The 18309-nt window shown below is 45.9% G+C and overlaps 1 protein-coding gene across 2 annotated transcripts in view; it reads left to right on the top strand.

Annotated features, from left to right (window-relative positions):
- The window catches only part of LOC112267236 (endothelin-converting enzyme-like 1), a 38187-nt gene that overhangs the window by 17915 nt on the left and 1963 nt on the right, over window positions 1–18309 (top strand). For both annotated transcript variants that reach the window (XM_042297551.1, XM_042297550.1), the window contains exons 7-17: window positions 10732–10954; window positions 11952–12050; window positions 12572–12646; window positions 14654–14757; window positions 15392–15450; window positions 15954–16005; window positions 16896–16963; window positions 17324–17448; window positions 17545–17610; window positions 17979–18074; window positions 18189–18265. In XM_042297551.1, coding sequence (XP_042153485.1) covers window positions 10732–10954; window positions 11952–12050; window positions 12572–12646; window positions 14654–14757; window positions 15392–15450; window positions 15954–16005; window positions 16896–16963; window positions 17324–17448; window positions 17545–17610; window positions 17979–18074; window positions 18189–18265 — 1044 coding nt within the window. The remainder of the gene's footprint in view (window positions 1–10731; window positions 10955–11951; window positions 12051–12571; window positions 12647–14653; window positions 14758–15391; window positions 15451–15953; window positions 16006–16895; window positions 16964–17323; window positions 17449–17544; window positions 17611–17978; window positions 18075–18188; window positions 18266–18309) is intronic.

Below are 18309 nucleotides of genomic sequence, written 5' to 3'. Positions count from 1 at the left end.
TCCCTCATCCTTCATACTAACTCCTCCCTTATCTTTCATACCCCCTCCTCATCATTCATACCCCCTCCCTCATCCCTCATACTCCCTCCCTCATCCCTCATGCCCCTCCCTCATCCTTCATACTAACTCCCTCCTCATCATTCATACCCCCTCCCCATCCCTCATCATTCCCCTCCCTCATCCATTCATACCCCTCCCTCATCCTTCATACTAACTCCCTCCCTCATCTTTCATATCCCCTCTCCCTCTCTCCCTCCCTCATCCTTCATACACTCCTCTCCATTAATCCTTCATACCAACTCCCTCCCTCATCATTTATACTCCCTCCCATCATTCTCTCTCCCTCATCCTTCATACCAACTCCCTCCTCATCCTTCCCTCATCCTTCATACCCCTCCCTCATCCTTCTCCCCCTCATCCTTCATAACAACTCCTCATCATTCTACCCCTCCTTCCCTCATCCTTCATCCATCCCTCATCGCCCCCTCATCCTTCATAACAACTCCTCATCATTCTCCCTCCCTCATCCTTCATACCCCTTCCCCCCCTCATCCTTCATACCAACTCCCTCCCTCATCCTTTATATCCCATCTCTCTCTCCATCATCCTTCATACCAACTCCCCTCTCTCCTTCCCTCATCCTTCATACCCCTTCGCCCCCTCATCCTTCATAACAACTCCCTCTCATCCTTCCTCATCCTTCATACCCCTTCGCCCCCTCATCCTTCATCCCCAACTCCTTCTCTCCTTCCTCATCCTTTATATCCCATCTCTCTCTCCATCATCCTTCATACCAACTCCTCTCTCCTTCCCTCATCCTTCATACCCCTTCGCCCCCTCATCCTTCATAACAACTCCTCTCTCCTTCCCTCATCCTTCATAACTCCCTCCCTCCTTCCCCCTTCCACCCCCTCATCCTTCATAACAACTCCCTCTCCTTCCCTCATCCTTCATACCCCTTCGCCCCCTCATCCTTCATAACAACTCCCTCTCTCCTTTCCCTCATCCTTCATAACAACTCCCTCTCCTTCCCTCATCCTTCATACCAACTCCCTTCCCCTCATCCTTCATTCCCATCTCTCCTCCATCATCCTTCATACCAACTCCTCTCTCCTTCCCTCATCCTTCATACCCCTTCGCCCCATCATCCTTCATAACAACTCCCTCTCTCCTTCCCTCATCCTTCATACCCCTTCGCCCTCATCCTTCATACCAACTCCCTCTCTCCTTCCCTCATCCTTTATATCCCATCTCTCTCTCCATCATCCTTCATACCAACTCCTCTCTCCTTCCCTCATCCTTCATACCCCTTCGCCCCCTCATCCTTCATAACAACTCCCTCTCTCCTTCCTCATCCTTCATACCCTTCACCCCCTCATCCTTCATAACAACTCCCCTCTCCTTCCCTCATCCTTCATACCCCTTCGCCCCCTCATCCTTCATACCAACTCCCTCCCTCATCCTTTATATCCCATCTCTCTCTCCATCATCCTTCATACTTCAACTCCCTCTCTCCTTCCCTCATCCTTCATACCCCTTCGCCCCCTCATCCTTCATAACAACTCCCTCTCTCCTTCCCTCATCCTTCATACCCCTTCGCCCCTCATCCTTCATACCAACTCCCTCTCCTTCCCTCATCCTTTATATCCCATCTCTCTCTCCATCATCCTTCATACCAACTCCCTCTCTCCTTCCCTCATCCTTCATGCCCCTTCGCCCCCTCATCCTTCATAACAACTCCTCTCTCCTTCCCTCATCCTTCATGCCCCTTCACCCCCTCATCCTTCATAACAACTCCTCTCTCCTTCCTCATCCTTCATACCCCTTCGCCCCCTCATCCTTCATAACAACTCCCTCTCTCCTTCCCTCATCCTTCATAACAACTCCCTCTCTCCTTCCCTCATCCTTCATACCCCTTCACCCCCTCATCCTTCATACCAACTCCTCTCTCCTTCCCTCATCCTTCATACCCCTTCGCCCCCTCATCCTTCATAACAACTCCCTCTCTCCTTCCCTCATCCTTCATACCCCTTCGCCCCCTCATCCTTCATACCAACTCCTCTCTCCTTCCCTCATCCTTTATATCCCATCTCTCTCTCCATCATCCTTCATACCAACTCCCTCTCTCCTTCCCTCATCCTTCATACCCCTTCGCCCCCTCATCCTTCATACCAACTCCCTCTCTCCTTCCCTCATCCTTCATACCCCTTCACCCCCTCATCCTTCATAACAACTCCCTCTCTCCTTCCCTCATCCTTCATACCCCTTCGCCCCCTCATCCTTCATAACAACTCCCTCTCTCCCTCCAGCTGTATTCCTGCTCTTATCTCCTTTCCTCCTTTTCTCTGTTCTTGTACGTAGTTATATCAGTTCTTGAGTAAGATGTTCTTTGAAATGAGAAAAGAGACACACAGTGGGGTGTGTGCTCTCATAAAATGTCACGTCACTTAATATCAGATAATGTAATATTAATCTTATCATAATCCTCTTTACTATAATCACCCTTATTACCGTCACTGTGGTAACGACCGGCATTACAGCCAAGCCACTTTGATCCTCAAGTCGCTGGCGGCTCTGGAGATTTTGTGTCTTTTCTTTTGTTTCTCCCCTTCCTCCATGTATCTCTCCATCCTGGTGATTTCAGTGATAAACCCCTCGCCTCATGTTCCCTCCTCTCTCTGTTTTCTCCCCCCTCCCCCTCCCTTCCCCTCTCCTCCTCCCTCCTCCCTCCCTCCCTCAATGGGAAACATATGTTAACGTTGCCAAAGCAAGTGAAGTAGATAATACACAAAAGTGGAATAAACAATAAAAATGTACAGTAAACATTACACTCCCAAAAGTTCCAAAAGAATAAAGACATTTCAAATGTCATTATGTGCAAATAGTTAAAGTACAAAAGTGAAGATAAATAAACATAAATATGGGTTGTATTTACAATAGTGTTTGTTCTTCACTTGTTGCTCTTCTCTTTTGGCAACAGGTCACAAATCTTGCTGCTGTGATGGCACACTGTGGCACACTGTGGTATTTCAGCCAATAGATATGGGAGTTTATCGAAATTGGGATTGTTTTCTAATTAAATTTTAACTGCATACTTGTTGTTTGTGTAAATGGATTTTACAGTGTTGTATGTTTTTCCTCCAACACCACTTTCCCCCAACACCACTTTCCATCAATTTTTGGGTTGGAGGGTTTGTATTTTGTCCTGTAGCTCATTCAATGTAATTGGAGAATTCGGTGGGTTCTGGTAGTCTTTAATAGTTGATTCTAAGATTTTTATTTGATCATGTATATATTTTTGCTGTTTGTTCTTTGTTATGGGGCAAAAAAGATTGGAGAAGTGGTTTACCCATACTTCTCCGTTTTGGATAGATAACCTTTCGTGTTGTTGTTAGTTTAGTGTTTCTCATTTTCCCTGAAGTGGTTGGATTCTATGGATTCTTCAATTACATTGAGCTGATTTCTGACGTGCTGTTCCTTCTTTTTCTGTAGTGTATTACTGTATTGTTTTAGTGATTCACCATAGTGAAGGCATAGGCCCAGGTTTTCCGGGTCTCTATGTTTTTGGTTGGATAGGTTTCTCAATTTCATTCTTAGGCTTTTGCATTCTTCATCAAACCATTTGTCATTGCTGTTAATTTTCTTCGGTTTTCCGTTTGACATTTTTAGATTTGATAGGGAAGAAGAGAGGTCAAATATATTGTTTAGGTTTTCTACTGCCAAGTTTACACCTTCACTATTACAGTGAAATGTTTTGTCCAGGAAGTTGTCTAAAAGGGATTGTATTTGTTGTTTCCTAATTGTTTTTAGGTAGGTTTCCACACTACTTTCCTTCCATCTATAGCATTTCTTAATATTATTCAGTTCCTTTGGCTTTGATGCCTCATGATTGAGTATTGCTCTGTTCAAGTAGACTGTGATTTTGCTGTTATCTGATAGTTGTGTCAGTGGGCTGACTGTGAACGCATTGAGAGACTCTGGGTTGAGGTCAGGGATAAAGTAGTCTACAGTACTACTGCCAAGAGATGAGCTATAGGTGTACTTACCATAGGAGTCCCCTCGAAGCCTACCATTGACTATGTACATACCCAGCATGCAACAGAGCTGCAGGAGTTGTGACCTGTTTTTGTTGGTTATGTTGTCTTAGTTGTGCCTAGGGGGGCATATGAGGGAGGGAATGCTGTCACCTCCAGGTAGGTGTTTGTCCACCTGTGTGCTGAAGGTGTCCGGTTCTTGTCCAGTTCTGACATTTAGCCATAGACTAGTACATGTCCCTGGGACTGGAAATTATTGATTTCCCCCTCCAGGGGACTGCCAGCTCTTTGTAAACTACAGTAGAGGGAAACCAATGGGTCCATCGCCTCTATACCATGTTTCTTGTAGGATGACAATGTCTGTACTTCTGATTTTAGGCCAAAGGCAGATGACCTCAGGCCTTGGATATTCCAGAATGAGATAGTGAAGGCTTTGTGTTCCATAAAGTGTCCAGTGTTGTTATTCATGTGGTTTGGCTTCAGACCAGTAAGTGTGAGCAGAGCCTGCTGAGCATCTGGTACATGGGCTTGGGCTAGTGTAAGAGTGGGGTTTGGGCCTGTTTGCCTGCTCACGGCCTGGTCATGGGGTGGGCAGGAGGGGCATAGGTCTGATCTGATGGGACCTAAATGGGGTGTGGGCATGGTTGACTTGGGGTGTTGATTGGTTGGGGTGGGGGTGTGGATGTCGCTGGTAGTGCTGTGGTCTGGATGTAGGTCCTCTCGGCATGGGTCCTCTATGTGTAGGTCTGGGTGGGGTGTCTGTTGATCTGTTGCTCCTGTGTGAAGTGTTGAAGCTGTGGTTGAGGGTGAGATCCTTTAGAGTTTGGGCGAAGGTTGGCACTGCTGCCTTGTATAGGTGGACCTGGTCAAAAAGGCTGTTCAAGTCCAGGGTGGAGTGGGGGGCCAGGTAGACATTTGGTTTTGAGGCACAGTCACGGGAAATAGTTGCGTTTAGCCGCTGTATGGTGGCAGGGGGGAAGTCTTTTCGCGGTAGCAGGGTGGAGATAACCACTTGTGCGTTGGAGAAAGTAGAAGAATCTTTTTCAATCACTCCCTTGAGTGCTGTGGCCACCCTTTCCTGCTGTGTTCTCAGGTTGTTTGTGCCTGTGTGTATTATTATGTGGCTGGGTGACCTTTATTTGGTCCTCAGACAGAAGGTCTAGGCTGTGTTGACACCAGAGTTTAGACATTGTATGTTTGGGAAAAAGTTTATTTTCTCATATATATTTCCAGTTTGAGTCCATAAGGAGTAAAAATCTGTGGCTTGTATATGTTCTCAGTGAGTGTGGGGGGGTTGTCAGGTGGGCTATCAGGGTGGCTGACAGGGGGGTACTCAGAGAGGGGGGGATCCCCTGGGCTTGGGGTTCTTCATTTGTCTGACCTGCTGTGATGTTGAGGCTGTGGTCAGGTTCTGGGGTGGGCTGTTCTGCTGGCTTATCTGCGGGGGTGGCAAGCTCTCTTATGGGTTGTTCTCTGTCACACGTCATCTTTCTCACCTTCTCCTCAAGTGTTATGTTCTTCGCCTGCTCCTTCTCCTGTTGATGTTATCTCACCACAAGCCAGAGCGCAGATATGTCTCTCTCCACCTCCAGGTCTGGTTGAGGGGGTGTTGTTGAGCTGGACCATTTTTTTGTGCTGACTTGAGTGTGTTCACCTGCTGTTCCTGCTCCACCTAACTTACCTCCAAGTGGGTGAATTGATCCTTCATTTCAATGAGGGAGTAGTACTCTGTGCTGGGAGGTTGACTTACCGCTTGGGGTTGCTTGTCTGTGGGGTTGTATAATTAAGAGGTCTGGTCTGACATGCTCGGGTTGGGGGTAGCTTATCCTGCTGAGCTCTCTCTTTAATTATGTGAACATCCAGCTGAAACTGTTTGGGGTTGCCCTGTACCATTACTGTTCCAGACTTGTACAGGTTGACATTGGCTGACTCAGAGTCCTCATTGTCTAATATGCAGAGTATCCACCCATCACTAACAACCCCCCTCTTACCAGAGAGGTAGTGTGTTAATATAGCACTGTGCCATGCCAGGGGATGATCTGTGTGGAAGATTAAGTTGCTTATGTTCCCATTTTATGGCAGTCAGCAAAAAGTATCCCTTGATTTTCCATAAAGAGCTTCTTTTTGTACTTTTTTTGTGCCTTCTCATTTTTTACTTCCAGAGGGTACTGTATTGTAATGACCTCTGAACAGCGAGAGGGGGCTTCAAAGGCCTCTGAATTTGGGTGGGGTAGGCTGTGCAACTCTCCTGCCATTGTTGGGCTCAAGGGATTTGACACCTCTCGCTTCACACCTCAGTGCTAATTGAAGTTACAGTCAGATATGTTCTGTCCTAGCAAGCTTGGTAGCTGTAACTTAGCATTCAGTCCTTATAAAGTAAAATATATCATTGTAATGTGTTTTTCTTCTTGGCTTTAAAAGTAGCTTCAGGCTTAACATGACTCACTCAGTTCCAGGTTGGATGGTGTTTTCAGGTTTTTGTTGTTCGTTTGTCAGAGCATTTGCTGTATAGCTTGGAAATAAGAATCTTTGGTAGTAAGAATGGTTCCAGGTCATCTTGTCCAAAATCACGTTGTAGGTTTGGAGTTTGGATTTGGAGTGAAGGTTATGTTGTGGATGGTAGTATCCTGTATATGTCCTTGGTGAAAAATCCAAGTTTATCTAACTCTAAAAAAAACATGCTGAAAAATGCGGGAGCTCATCTGTTCTCTCTCTCTCTCTCTCTCTCTCTCTCTCTCTCTCTCCATTATCTGTTTTTAATCAAAGGTTAGCGTCGCTGTTTCCTCACACACACAGGCGGACTCCTGTTCCTACCACTACCCACTGTGCACCCCTTTGTTCATTTGCATAAGTGATGAGAAATGCCCCTGTGCTTCTCAGTGTGGGGTCTCTCCACTGCTCTTTATGAGTCTCCAATTACACAGCTACCCACACATACACAAACAAACACACACGCACACACACACACACACACACACACACGCACGCACGCACGCGCGCACGCGCACGCACACGCACACGCACGCACGCACGCACGCACGCACGCACACACACACACACACACACACACACACACACACACACACACACACACACACACAGAGAGAGAGAGAGATACCATCGAACATTCACACCTACATGTGAGCGATCCCATTGATATAAACAACCACACACTCACGCCCAGACACACACATCCGCTCACAAGCACTCTTTCTCTTTCTTATAAACACAGACAGACAGAGGGACACACACACACCTCTTTGGGAACACACACACACAGACAGCGGAACATATACACAGACAGAGGAACACACACAGAAAGAGCGACACACACAGACAGAGCAACACACACACAGACAGAGGAACACACACACAGACAGAGGAACACACCTCTTTGGGACACACACACACCTCTTTAGGACACACACACCTCTTTAGGACACACACACACCTCTTTAGGACACACACAGTCACATTTGGGCCAGGCAGGGGGTGAGGCTGTGACAGAGGTGTTTGACGGAGGCCAGCCGTACATCTGTCTGCTTTATGGAGCAGCAGAGCTGAGAGGCCCTGGGAGGTCACTAATGCAGCCCAGAAACAGGTCTTTGTCTGGGCTCTGGACACTCTGGGCTGTGGCCTCCACCATGGGTTACTGTCACTCACACCACATACTGCCTGGAGAGAGGGGGCGGGCGGACACACACACTCACTCATAGACACACTTGCAGGAATGCATACAGTCTTAGTCTGTTCTCGCAGTGAGAACTCACTGAGCTTCTCAACCTGCTGAGTGGCAAAAGAGTGACAGACAGTGAAAGAAAAGAAAACACACAGACACTAGAACTAGAACACTAGAACAGATTGTGGTTAGAGAGTTGGACTAGTAACCGAAAGGTTGCAAGATCGAATCCCTGAGCTGACAAGGTGAAAATCTGTTGTTCTACCCCTGAACAAGGCAGTTATTAACCCACTGTTCCTAGGCCGTCATTGAAAATATGAATTTGTTCTTATTGACTTGCCTAGTTAAAGGTCAAATAAAAATGTTTAAAAACAAATGTGTTCCCCTCCTGTCATTCAGACAGTTCAGATCCATGTGTCAGAGCCCCACAGTCAGAGGGAGAGTGGAGAAGCAATTCCACACACACTTACACTTTTTACAAGGCCTCCTTTGTGTGTAGGCTTCTTCTTTCTGTCACCCTCAGTTTAATTCTCTAGTTATTTGCTTGCACATATTCCTTTTTAAACCCTGTGTCGTCCCGTCCCATCTCTCTCTCTTTCGCTTTCTCTCTCGCTCCTTTCACTCCCCCACCCTCTTTCTCCCTTCCTTCTCTCCCCACCCTCCTTCTCCCTCCCATCTCTCTCTCTTTCGCTTTCTCTCTCGCTCCTTTCACTCCCCCACCCTCTTTCTCCCTTCCTTCTCTCCCCACCCTCCTTCTCCCTCCCTTCTCTCCTCAACCCTCCTTCTCCCTCCCTTCTCTCCTCCACCCTCCATCTCCGTCCCTTCTCTCCTCCACCCTCCTTTTCCCTCCCTTCTCTCCTCCACCCTCCCTTCTCCCTCTCTTCTCTCCCCACCCTCTTCTCCCTCCCTTCTCTCCCCCACCCTCCTTTCTCTCCCCCACCCTCATTCTCCCTCCCTTCTCTCCTCCACCCTCCTTCTCCCTCCCTTCTCTCCTCCACCCTCCTTCTCCCTCCCATCTCTCCTCCACCCTCCTTCTCCCTCCCTTTTCTCACCCACCCTCCTTCTCCCTCACTTCTCTCTCCCCACCCTCCTTCTCCCTCCCTTCTCTCCCCCCACCCTCCTTCTCCCTCCCTTCTCTCCCCCACCCTCCCTTCTCTTCCCACCCTCCTTCTCCCTTCCTTCTCTCCCCCACCCTCCCTTCTCTTCCCACCCTCCTTCTCCCCCCTTCTCTCCCCACCCTCCTTCTCCCTCACTTCTCTCCCCCCACCCTCCTTCTCCCTCCCTTCTCTCCCCCACCCTCCTCCTCCCTCCCTTCTCTCCTCCACCCTCCCTTCTCCCTCACTTCTCTCCCCACCCTCCTTCTACCTCACTTCTCTCCCCCACCCTCCTTCTCCCTCCCTTCTCTCCCCCCACCCTCCTTCTACCTCACTTCTCTCCCCCACGCTCCTTCTCTTCCCACCCTCCTTCTCCCTCACTTCTCTCCCCCTCCTTCCTTTTCCATCCCTTCTCTCCCCCACCCCCTTCTCCCTCACTTCTCTCCTCCACCTTCCCTTCTCCCACACTTTCTCCCCACCCTCCTCCCTCCCTTCTCTCCTCCACCCTCCCTTCTCCCTCCCTTCTCTCTCCCACCCTCCTCCTCCCTCCCTTCTCTCCCCCCATGTTGCTGGGTTCTATTGACAAGACCCAGACAACTGCCTCCAATCCCATTAACCAGATGAGCTGATGTCCAATGAGGCTGAAACATTAATGACAACACCAGCATCTCTTTACAACCTCTCCTCCTCTCCCTATCATTCCCTCCTTTCTCTCTGCTCATACGTCTGTCACTCTATCACTCACACTCACCTCAATGAGAAGTGTGTATGAATGTGGTTGTGTGCGTTTGTGTGAATAGTGAAGTTAGACTGTGGGTAGAAGCTGTACGACCATTATTACAGAAGGTAATGTCTGCAGGTATTCTGGATGGACATTGTATTCTGTCTTAATAATGGGCTCCATTACAATCCAGTCTTCTCATGATTTTTAATTCCCATCCCATTGTGATTCAGGGCTATTGTTTGATCATTAGAATACATTTTACTAAAGCTATTTCCATCTAATCTCACAGGTCTCCTAAATCTTCCCACCACCCCACGCACCAACTCTATCTGGGATTAGATTTTGACACACACACACACACACACACACATACTCTAGCTATGCCCCTTGCAAACAAGTCATCTGCAACAAATGAATAAACAGGTGTTTTTATTCAACCATGTAAACAAACTCAAACACACACACACAAAACCAAGCGAAGCTGCCACACCTACAACATACTGATCTGTACTGATTATAAGAGGTATAAAAGAACAAGGACACTGAGTCTTCTTCTTCCTTCCTCCCTCCCTCCCTTCTACTCGCTCTCCCTCTCTTCTCAATTAATTTCACTTCAGAAGTGCTTTGTTGGCGAGACACTGGGGCTGCCTTGCCGAAGCAATTTGGATTTAATATGCAGCACGCGTGTAAAAAATAAAAACAGAAAACAAAAAGTGTTTCACGTGGAGCAAAGTCTCACAGTAGGAGACAGGGCCAATTGTCCTGAGGACAGAATGGTATGTTCATTCTGTGGGATCCCTCAACGCATTAAATACAACTTTACTTTACTGAGAAGAGAAAATAACATTTGAATACATGAATGAAATACAATAATTTTATTTTTATTTTTTACTTCTACTCGTCTGAGTCACTCTTGGACTCTTTTAATTTGCTGTCCATCTCTCCTCTCTTCCCCCCACCGATACTCTCGGTCTCTCTCCTCTTCTCTAACCTGCTTGTATCTCCTTTGCTTTACTCCCCCTCTCTCTCTCTCTGTCCATCTCTCCTCTCTTCCCCCTTCTATATTTTTTGCTTCTCTCTTTTTCAGAGGATTCTACATTGAATCTCTGTAGGGGCACTCCTTAATTATACAAAAAAGGCTTGTTAAAAACTAAAACTCATCGTTCCCCCCTTCCCTCTACCTCCTCTCTCTCTTGCCAGGGTTCTCCATAACTACATGCTGTGGCGGATTGTAGCAGCTCTCAGTGAACACCTGTCCACGGCGTTCCGAAGCACCATCCATGAGTTTTCCCGGGAGATTGATGGTACGGAGCGTCAGCTGGAGCTGGGGATGCTGTGTCTCACCCAGGCTAACAAACACTTTGGCATGGCCCTGGGAGCACTCTTCGTCAAGCAACACTTCTCCTCTCACAGCAGGGCCAAGGTAGGGCAGCTTCTATCTCTGTCCTTCTGTCTCTGACTGTGTCACGGTTCATGAATCCACTGTCTCCCTCTCTCTCTTTCTCTTTCTCTCTCTCTCTCTCTCTCTCTCTCTCTCTCTCTCTCTCTCTCCCGTGTTTGTGTGGGCGTGGTTCCCAATCTCGGCCTGATTGTCTGTGCCAGCTGGAATCACTTATCTTCCCTTTATATGTTCTGTAACCAGTGTTTCTTGTTGTCAGATCGTTGTTACTTCTCTGAGGTTGTGTCGTGTGTCCGTGCTCATCTCTCACCCATCTTGTGTGGATTATCTGCTGTGCTTCCTCCTACCCATCCGGACACACTCCCCTGGATTTCTCAGCACGCTATCATCGGAAGATGCGCCCAAGTCCCTGGGTCGGATTCCGTCTGAGTACAGTCTGTCTGTCCTGTTGCTGCTGTAAACTGTATTCATTAAACCATCGTTGCTTGCATCTTGCATCCGCCTCTGTATTGTCACAGACTGTCTCTCTTTCTTTGTTACTTTCTGTAATTGTTTGGTGAATTAGATTTGAAAATGTCTCTCTCTCTCTCCATCCCACTCTTCCATCGTCACACCTTAACCCTCTCTTTTCTAGTCTGCCTCTATATATTGTCTTCTTCATTCTAGGGGATGTGGTTTCCAATGGCATCTCTAACCCCTCTGACCCTTCTCTTTATTTAAGCTCTTCATCCTCTATTCCTCCTTCTGTCTCACCCCTCTCTCCCCCTCTGTTGTGTTCAATGCCAACCTAGCCTCAACCCCAGAACCTAGCCATAGGCACTTTATGTTGGAATTTCCTACATATGACAGCTAACCCATCCTTTCAGTTTCAGATCTATGAAAAGTGCCTAGGGGCAGGAGCAGGGGGCGAAGGGTCTATTTGGCGTTGGGCGTACACAATATAGCTATCTCTCTGGCCCACTCCCAATGGAACCTTTTGACAACTGACCTCTAACCTCCAACCCATATTATCTTCCCACAGGTACAGGAGCTGGTAGAGGACATAAAGCACTCACTGGACCTCCGGCTGCAAGAGCTGGACTGGATGGATGAGGTGACCAAGGAGGCAGCCAGGGCCAAGGTCAGGATTCCACACTACCTTATATATAACCAAAAATATACTGTAGGCCTGCTGTATTACCATTTAGGATGACAGCAGGGGTTATTTTATTCTGGATCAGTCTAATACTGGTTTAATAAATCCCTATCTGAGAATGTTGTCTAATACTGTTTATTAAATCCCTATCTGAGAATGTTGTCTAATACTGGTTTAATAAATCCCTATCTGAGAATGTTGTCTAATACTGGTTTATTAAATCCCTATCTGAGAATGTTGTCTAATACTGGTTTATTAAATCCCTATCTGACAATGTTGTCTAATAATTTCAGAATATAAGGTCTTAATCCTTTTAGAGCACGTGCTGAAACAAACGGGTCTCCAGTATAATCCCATTTTAACAGTCTGCTCATGTGTGTGTGGTCTATGAAGGATTAAGGCAGCTAAATATTTGCAGTCTATTTTTCACTCCCCCTCTTCTCTTTCACTCTCTCTTTCTCTCCCCCTCTTTTTTCTCTGACCCTTTTCTCCCTTCCCTCTCTCAGCTGCAGCATATGATGGTGATGACAGGCTATCCAGACTTCCTCCTCAAACCAGAGCTCATAGACCAGGAGTACGGGGTGAGACAACTTTTACTTTTGTGAAATAGCACAGTTACAAATATATGGCAAATAGAAATCAAACTGGATGGACATCAGAAATAGAGGAAGGCCAAAACTAAAAACAAACCAAATAAGACCATTGTAAAAATAGATTGTGTCTGTAAAATGTGTATAGTATGTATGTAGGAAGTAGAAGCCTAAGTGTTATTGTTTAATAGTTTGATCCAGTTGGGGAGGGGTGGTAGGGTTTGGGGAATAATAAAGGAAGGCATATTCTAAAAATATGTGTATATGTATGTATGTGTGTATATGTATGCATGTTTATATATATATATGTATGTAGGTTTGTGTATGTATGTATATACAGTACTGTGCAAAAGTTTTAGGCAGGTGTGAAAAAATGCTGAGAAAGAATGCTTTAAAAAACAGAAATATTAATAGTTTATATTTATCAATTAACAAAATGCAAAGTGACTGAACAGAAGAAAAATCTACATCAAATCAATATTTGGTGTGACCACCCTTTGCCTTCAAAACAACAAATTCAACTATATAAACTTGCACACAGTTTTTGAAGGAGCTCGGCAGGTAGGTTGGCCCAAAAATCTTGGAGAACTAACCACAGATCTTCTTTGGAACTAGGCAGCCTCAGATTTCCCAGACAGAAATGAGCAGCCCCATCAAACTCCTTGTTCTTCTTGCTGAAGATGGAACCTGTATGTTTGGGGTCATTGTCATGCTGCAGAATAAATTTGCCAATCAGATGCCTCACTGTATCTGCCTGCCTGAGGAGCAGAACAAACACTCCATTTTCAGAAATGCAGCCCCAAACTTGCAAGGAACCTCCACCATGCTTCACTGTTGCCTGCAGACACTCATTTGTGTACCCCTCTCCAGCGAACAAACTGCCTTCTGCTACAGCCGAATATTTCACATTTTGACTCATCAGTCCGATGCACCTGCTGCCATTTTCTGCACCCCAGCTCCTGTGTTTTCGTGCATAGTTGAGTCACTTGGCCTTGTTTCCACGTCGGAGGTATGGCTTTTTGGCCGCAAGACTTCCATGAAGACCACTTCTGACCAGACTTCTCCGGAGAGTAGATGGGTGTACCAGGGTCCCACTGTTTTCTGCCAATTCTGAGCTGATGGCACTGCTGAACATCTCCCGGTTGCAAAGGAAAGTAAGCACGATGTGTCTTTCATCTGCTGCAGTAAGTTTCCTTGGCCGACCACTGCTTTTACCTTCCTCAACGTTGCCCATTTCTTTGTGCTTCTTCCAAAGAGCTTGGACATCTGGAAACCCCTGTCTGCCTTGACATTTCTGCCTGGGAGAGACCTTGCTGATGCAGTATAACTACCTTGTGTCTTGTTGCTGTGCTCAGTCTTGCCAAGGTGTATGACTTTTGACAGTAAACTGTCTTCAGCAACCTCACCTTGTTAGCTGAGTTTGGCTGTTCCTCCCCCAGTTTTATAACTCCTACACAGCTGTTTCTGTTTAAGTTAATGATTGTTTCAACCTACATATTGAATTGATGATCATTAGCACCTGTTTGGTATACTTGTTTAATCATACACCTGACTATATGCCTACAAATCCCTGACTTTGTGCAAGTGTACCTACAAGAATTGATGTTGTTTTGAAGGCAAACGGTGGTCACACCAAATATGGATTTGATTTAGATTTTTCTTTTGTTCACTCACTTTGCATTTAGTTAATTGATAAATATAATCTATTAACATGTCTATTTTTGAAAGCATTCTTACTTTACAGCATGTTCACACCTGCCTAAAACTTTTGCACAGTACTGTATATAAATATATATTTATCCCCAAAATATATGGGGGACTGGAAATGATGTAGACAATTACATTGATGGAAGTGACAATCTATCCGCAATATTAAAGCTGATCCACCCCCTAAAAAAACATTAAAAAATGTCAAACTTTTACTCCCTCACAGACGTACTCTCTCTCCCCCTATTGCTCTTATTGACTCTCTCTCCATCCCTGTTATTTGTTCTCCAGTTTGATGTGGATGAAAATACCTATTTCAAAAACATCCTCAACAGCATCAAGTTCAACATCAAGATGTCTGTCAAGAAGATCCACAAGCAGGTGGACAAGACTGCGTGAGTGATGCTTTCAACTGCTCCAGATGTTCAGTGTCACAATAACACAACTAAACACAGATTCAAAATGATATGCACCTCTTGACACAAAACATGACATTTTATGACAAGCGTAATAGAAGTGATTGAAGATACCATAAGCTTGTCTTTTGTGTGACTGTTTAAAATGTGCTCCTAGGACAGAACTCAAAACTGATTTTGTGTCCAAACAAGCTGAAGCCCTCCACCCTGTACTGCCAAATCATGTCTTCCTCCTTTATCACAAATACACTCCTTTCATGATTCGTATCTCCCTCTGCAGAGAAAACATGTCCTCATACCTCCATCCGTGTCCCCATCTCTCCGCTGCCGTAGGGCCATTTGTCTTTCCCACCAGAACAGGGGCATCTCTGAATTTCAAAGTTACACAAATCAATGTGTCTGGATTTAAAAAGATTATGATTAAGGGACTGTTTTCTTGTGCAGACAGGAACTCTCAATATTGGACAAAATATTGAATGATTTCACCTTAAAATATCTCAAGTTTTGAGATAAATTGCCTGTGACACTTGAGAAGGGTCTGTGTCTCTTGTTGTCTGAAGATGTTTAGTGAATGTAGGATTAATAAACCCCTGATTGACTGTTTCCCTCTCAGGTGGCTCCTTCCCCCTCAGGCCCTCAATGCCTACTATCTCCCAAACAAGAATCAAATGGGTGAGTCAGTGTGTGATCCCAATGCACATCAATGCTCTCAGTATATTCAAGATAACACACTCCCTCTTGTTCTTTCTGGTCCATCCATGTGACGAGGCACCCACACACCCTAACCCACGTATTCTGCATTTACTTACTTACACCGGCCCCCCTCACTTTCCTCTGCCCCACACACACTTTGTCATCTCCCCTCACTTTCCCCCGCCCCACACACACTTTGTCATCTCCCCTCACTTTCCTCCGCCCCACACACACTTTGTCATCGCCCCTCACTTTTCCACCCGTGTTGGCCTCTATTGGTGTCTGCGTCTGCCTCGTGGATCAAATTTACCTCACAGAGAAATCAATGGTGAGTTACAGAGCAGGCAGCAGAGGACAGAGAGAGCCAGACAAACACAGCCATCAGCCACAAGAGCTCATTTTTTACCCTACCTCCCTCCCTTTCTCTCCCTCTATCTACCCGACTGTTTATCTTCTGCTCTCATCTCTTTCTTTACTTGTAGTATTTCCCGCTGGAATCCTTCAGCCCACGCTGTACGACCCCGAGTTTCCACAGTGAGTACAACTGAACATTTCGAAGTCATTCAACTAATCAACTGCTAATCAAGACATTGATTGGTTGTTTCAAGTGCGTTAGTTAGTAGCCTACTACGCTGGAATAAAAGTCTGCATCCGCTGTACTGTAGTTGTCCAGGACAATCCCTATACACCATTACTTTCCCCTTACATTACCTTTCGTATTCTACCACCAAACCATTCTCCTCTCCCTTAATGATCACAACACAATTACAGCTATACTGCAACCCTGAACCCCACAGCACGGTATTATTTATTCACATACTTAAACCATTAGAAGTGATCACTACCACTCCACATAAACGACCGCTGCATCCACCCATGCATACTGATGAATGGAATATGATATTAGATGTGTGTGCGTGATCGTGGTACCTTTCCCTGGAGTTATTACTGCAGTAGCCCTAACCTGCCATGAAGACTGAGGCTAGTCCAGCGCTGCTATCAGGCCCCAGGTAATGAAGCCTCACTCAGCCAGTTAGTTTATTCAGGTTTGGAGGGCAACTCTCAGCAGGGTATCGACGTCCTGTCAGAAAGTCATTTTCAGACTTGGTCATGTGGATAGCCGCAGGCCTCTGGCAGTCCTTGCATCGTATCAGTCTCCATCTGCATGGTCTGCCAGACTACACCCACCCAGGTCAAGGAGAGGTGGCCAGAACTCTCCCTCTATTCAGTTATTAACAGAGTTAGGTATGATTTCAATGGGTCAGATTATGATTCATGTAACATTCTACTGTCCCCTTCAGGACAGGGGTTAGAACTGCAGGCTGATAAAAAGTTTCAGTTTGTGTTATTATAAATACATTAAGCTGTTGTCCTCATATGCTAAGTGATTAGTAGCTCATCCCCTCTTTCCCTCATCCCTCTAGATCTCTGAACTATGGAGGAATAGGAGCCATCATTGGTCATGAGCTGACACATGGATATGATGACTGGGGTGAGAGAACGCTTCTTTGTCTTACACGTGTCCTAGAAAAATGTTAAATCCAATGGGGCATGAATCCAATGGTAGCCTAACAGTAGTAAAACTGTAATGTCAGTGTAATATCAGTTCTGAATAAGGGGTTCATGTCTTTTGTCCACATTGGTCATCCTAACTCAAGCCTCTTGCCCCCCCATCTAAGTGGGTCGTCACTATCAGACCATGCTGCAAGGTATGGAAGTCCCACCTCCCCTTAACCCAACCAATGAAATCAGTCAAATGACTTAAGAGAGTAAAAGGTTATAGCCAACAACTGTACCTTGCAGCATGGCTGAATAGTGACCACCATGCTAAATTATGTAATCTTTCTCTTAGGGGGCCAGTATGATCGCTATGGCAACCTGAAGCAGTGGTGGACGGAGGATTCATACAAGAAGTTTCAGAAGAAAGCAGAGTGCATCGTCAAACTCTACGACAACTTCACGGTCTACAACCAGCGGGTGGGTGCATAGCATACCTTGTTACACTGCTTACTAGACACTCACACACACCTGTAATGGGAGTTGCAATGGTATCTTTCCCCTGTGTGTCTGTAGGTGAATGGCCGTCTGACTCTGGGGGAGAATATAGCAGATATGGGAGGCCTTAAACTGTCTTACTTTGTGAGTGAAATCATCCAATAGGCTGTGCTAGCTGTCAATCAATATTGATTACCATCTGTCAGGGCTCTATTCAATCAGCATCACGGAAGATCAGCTTTACAGCGTGATTTACATTTTAAAGAAATGTTCCTGCTCTAGCAAAGACTGCATTCACGGTAAACGCTGCATGTCGGCTCAATCGGAAATGACCTTAACATTTATATAGCAGAATCCTCTTCAGTGTTACAGATTAAATAGAGCCCTCAATCACTATCTCTGTGGACTAATGACAAGCTACAGTATGTTTGTAAGCCCAGGTCTCAAATCTCATATATCTCTCTCTCCATCCATCTCTCCAATTCTCTGTTACACTCTCTCCCACTCTCCAGGCATATCAGAAGTGGATCAGAGAACATGGTCCAGAAAGACCTCTCCCTGGACTCAAATACACACATGAACAACTACTCTTCATCGCCTTCGCACAGGTACACAAACAACTACGTACAGACTGTTGTTAGTCTTGGGAATCTTTTTATTTTTAGTTGGAGTAAAGATGATATTCTTTATGGTCTTTACTGCTGTCTCCTCTCTCCTTATAGAACTGGTGTATGAAGAGACGGTCTCAGTCCATATACCTGCAGCTACTGACTGACAAGCACGCACCAGAGCATTACAGGTACATACACTTCCTCACTTTCCTGATGTGCATCAGCCTATCAC

This window comes from Oncorhynchus tshawytscha, linkage group LG14, assembly GCF_018296145.1.
Source record: "Oncorhynchus tshawytscha isolate Ot180627B linkage group LG14, Otsh_v2.0, whole genome shotgun sequence".
Classification (NCBI taxonomy): Eukaryota; Metazoa; Chordata; class Actinopteri; order Salmoniformes; family Salmonidae; genus Oncorhynchus; species Oncorhynchus tshawytscha.
This window is presented reverse-complemented; position numbering and strand designations above follow the sequence as displayed.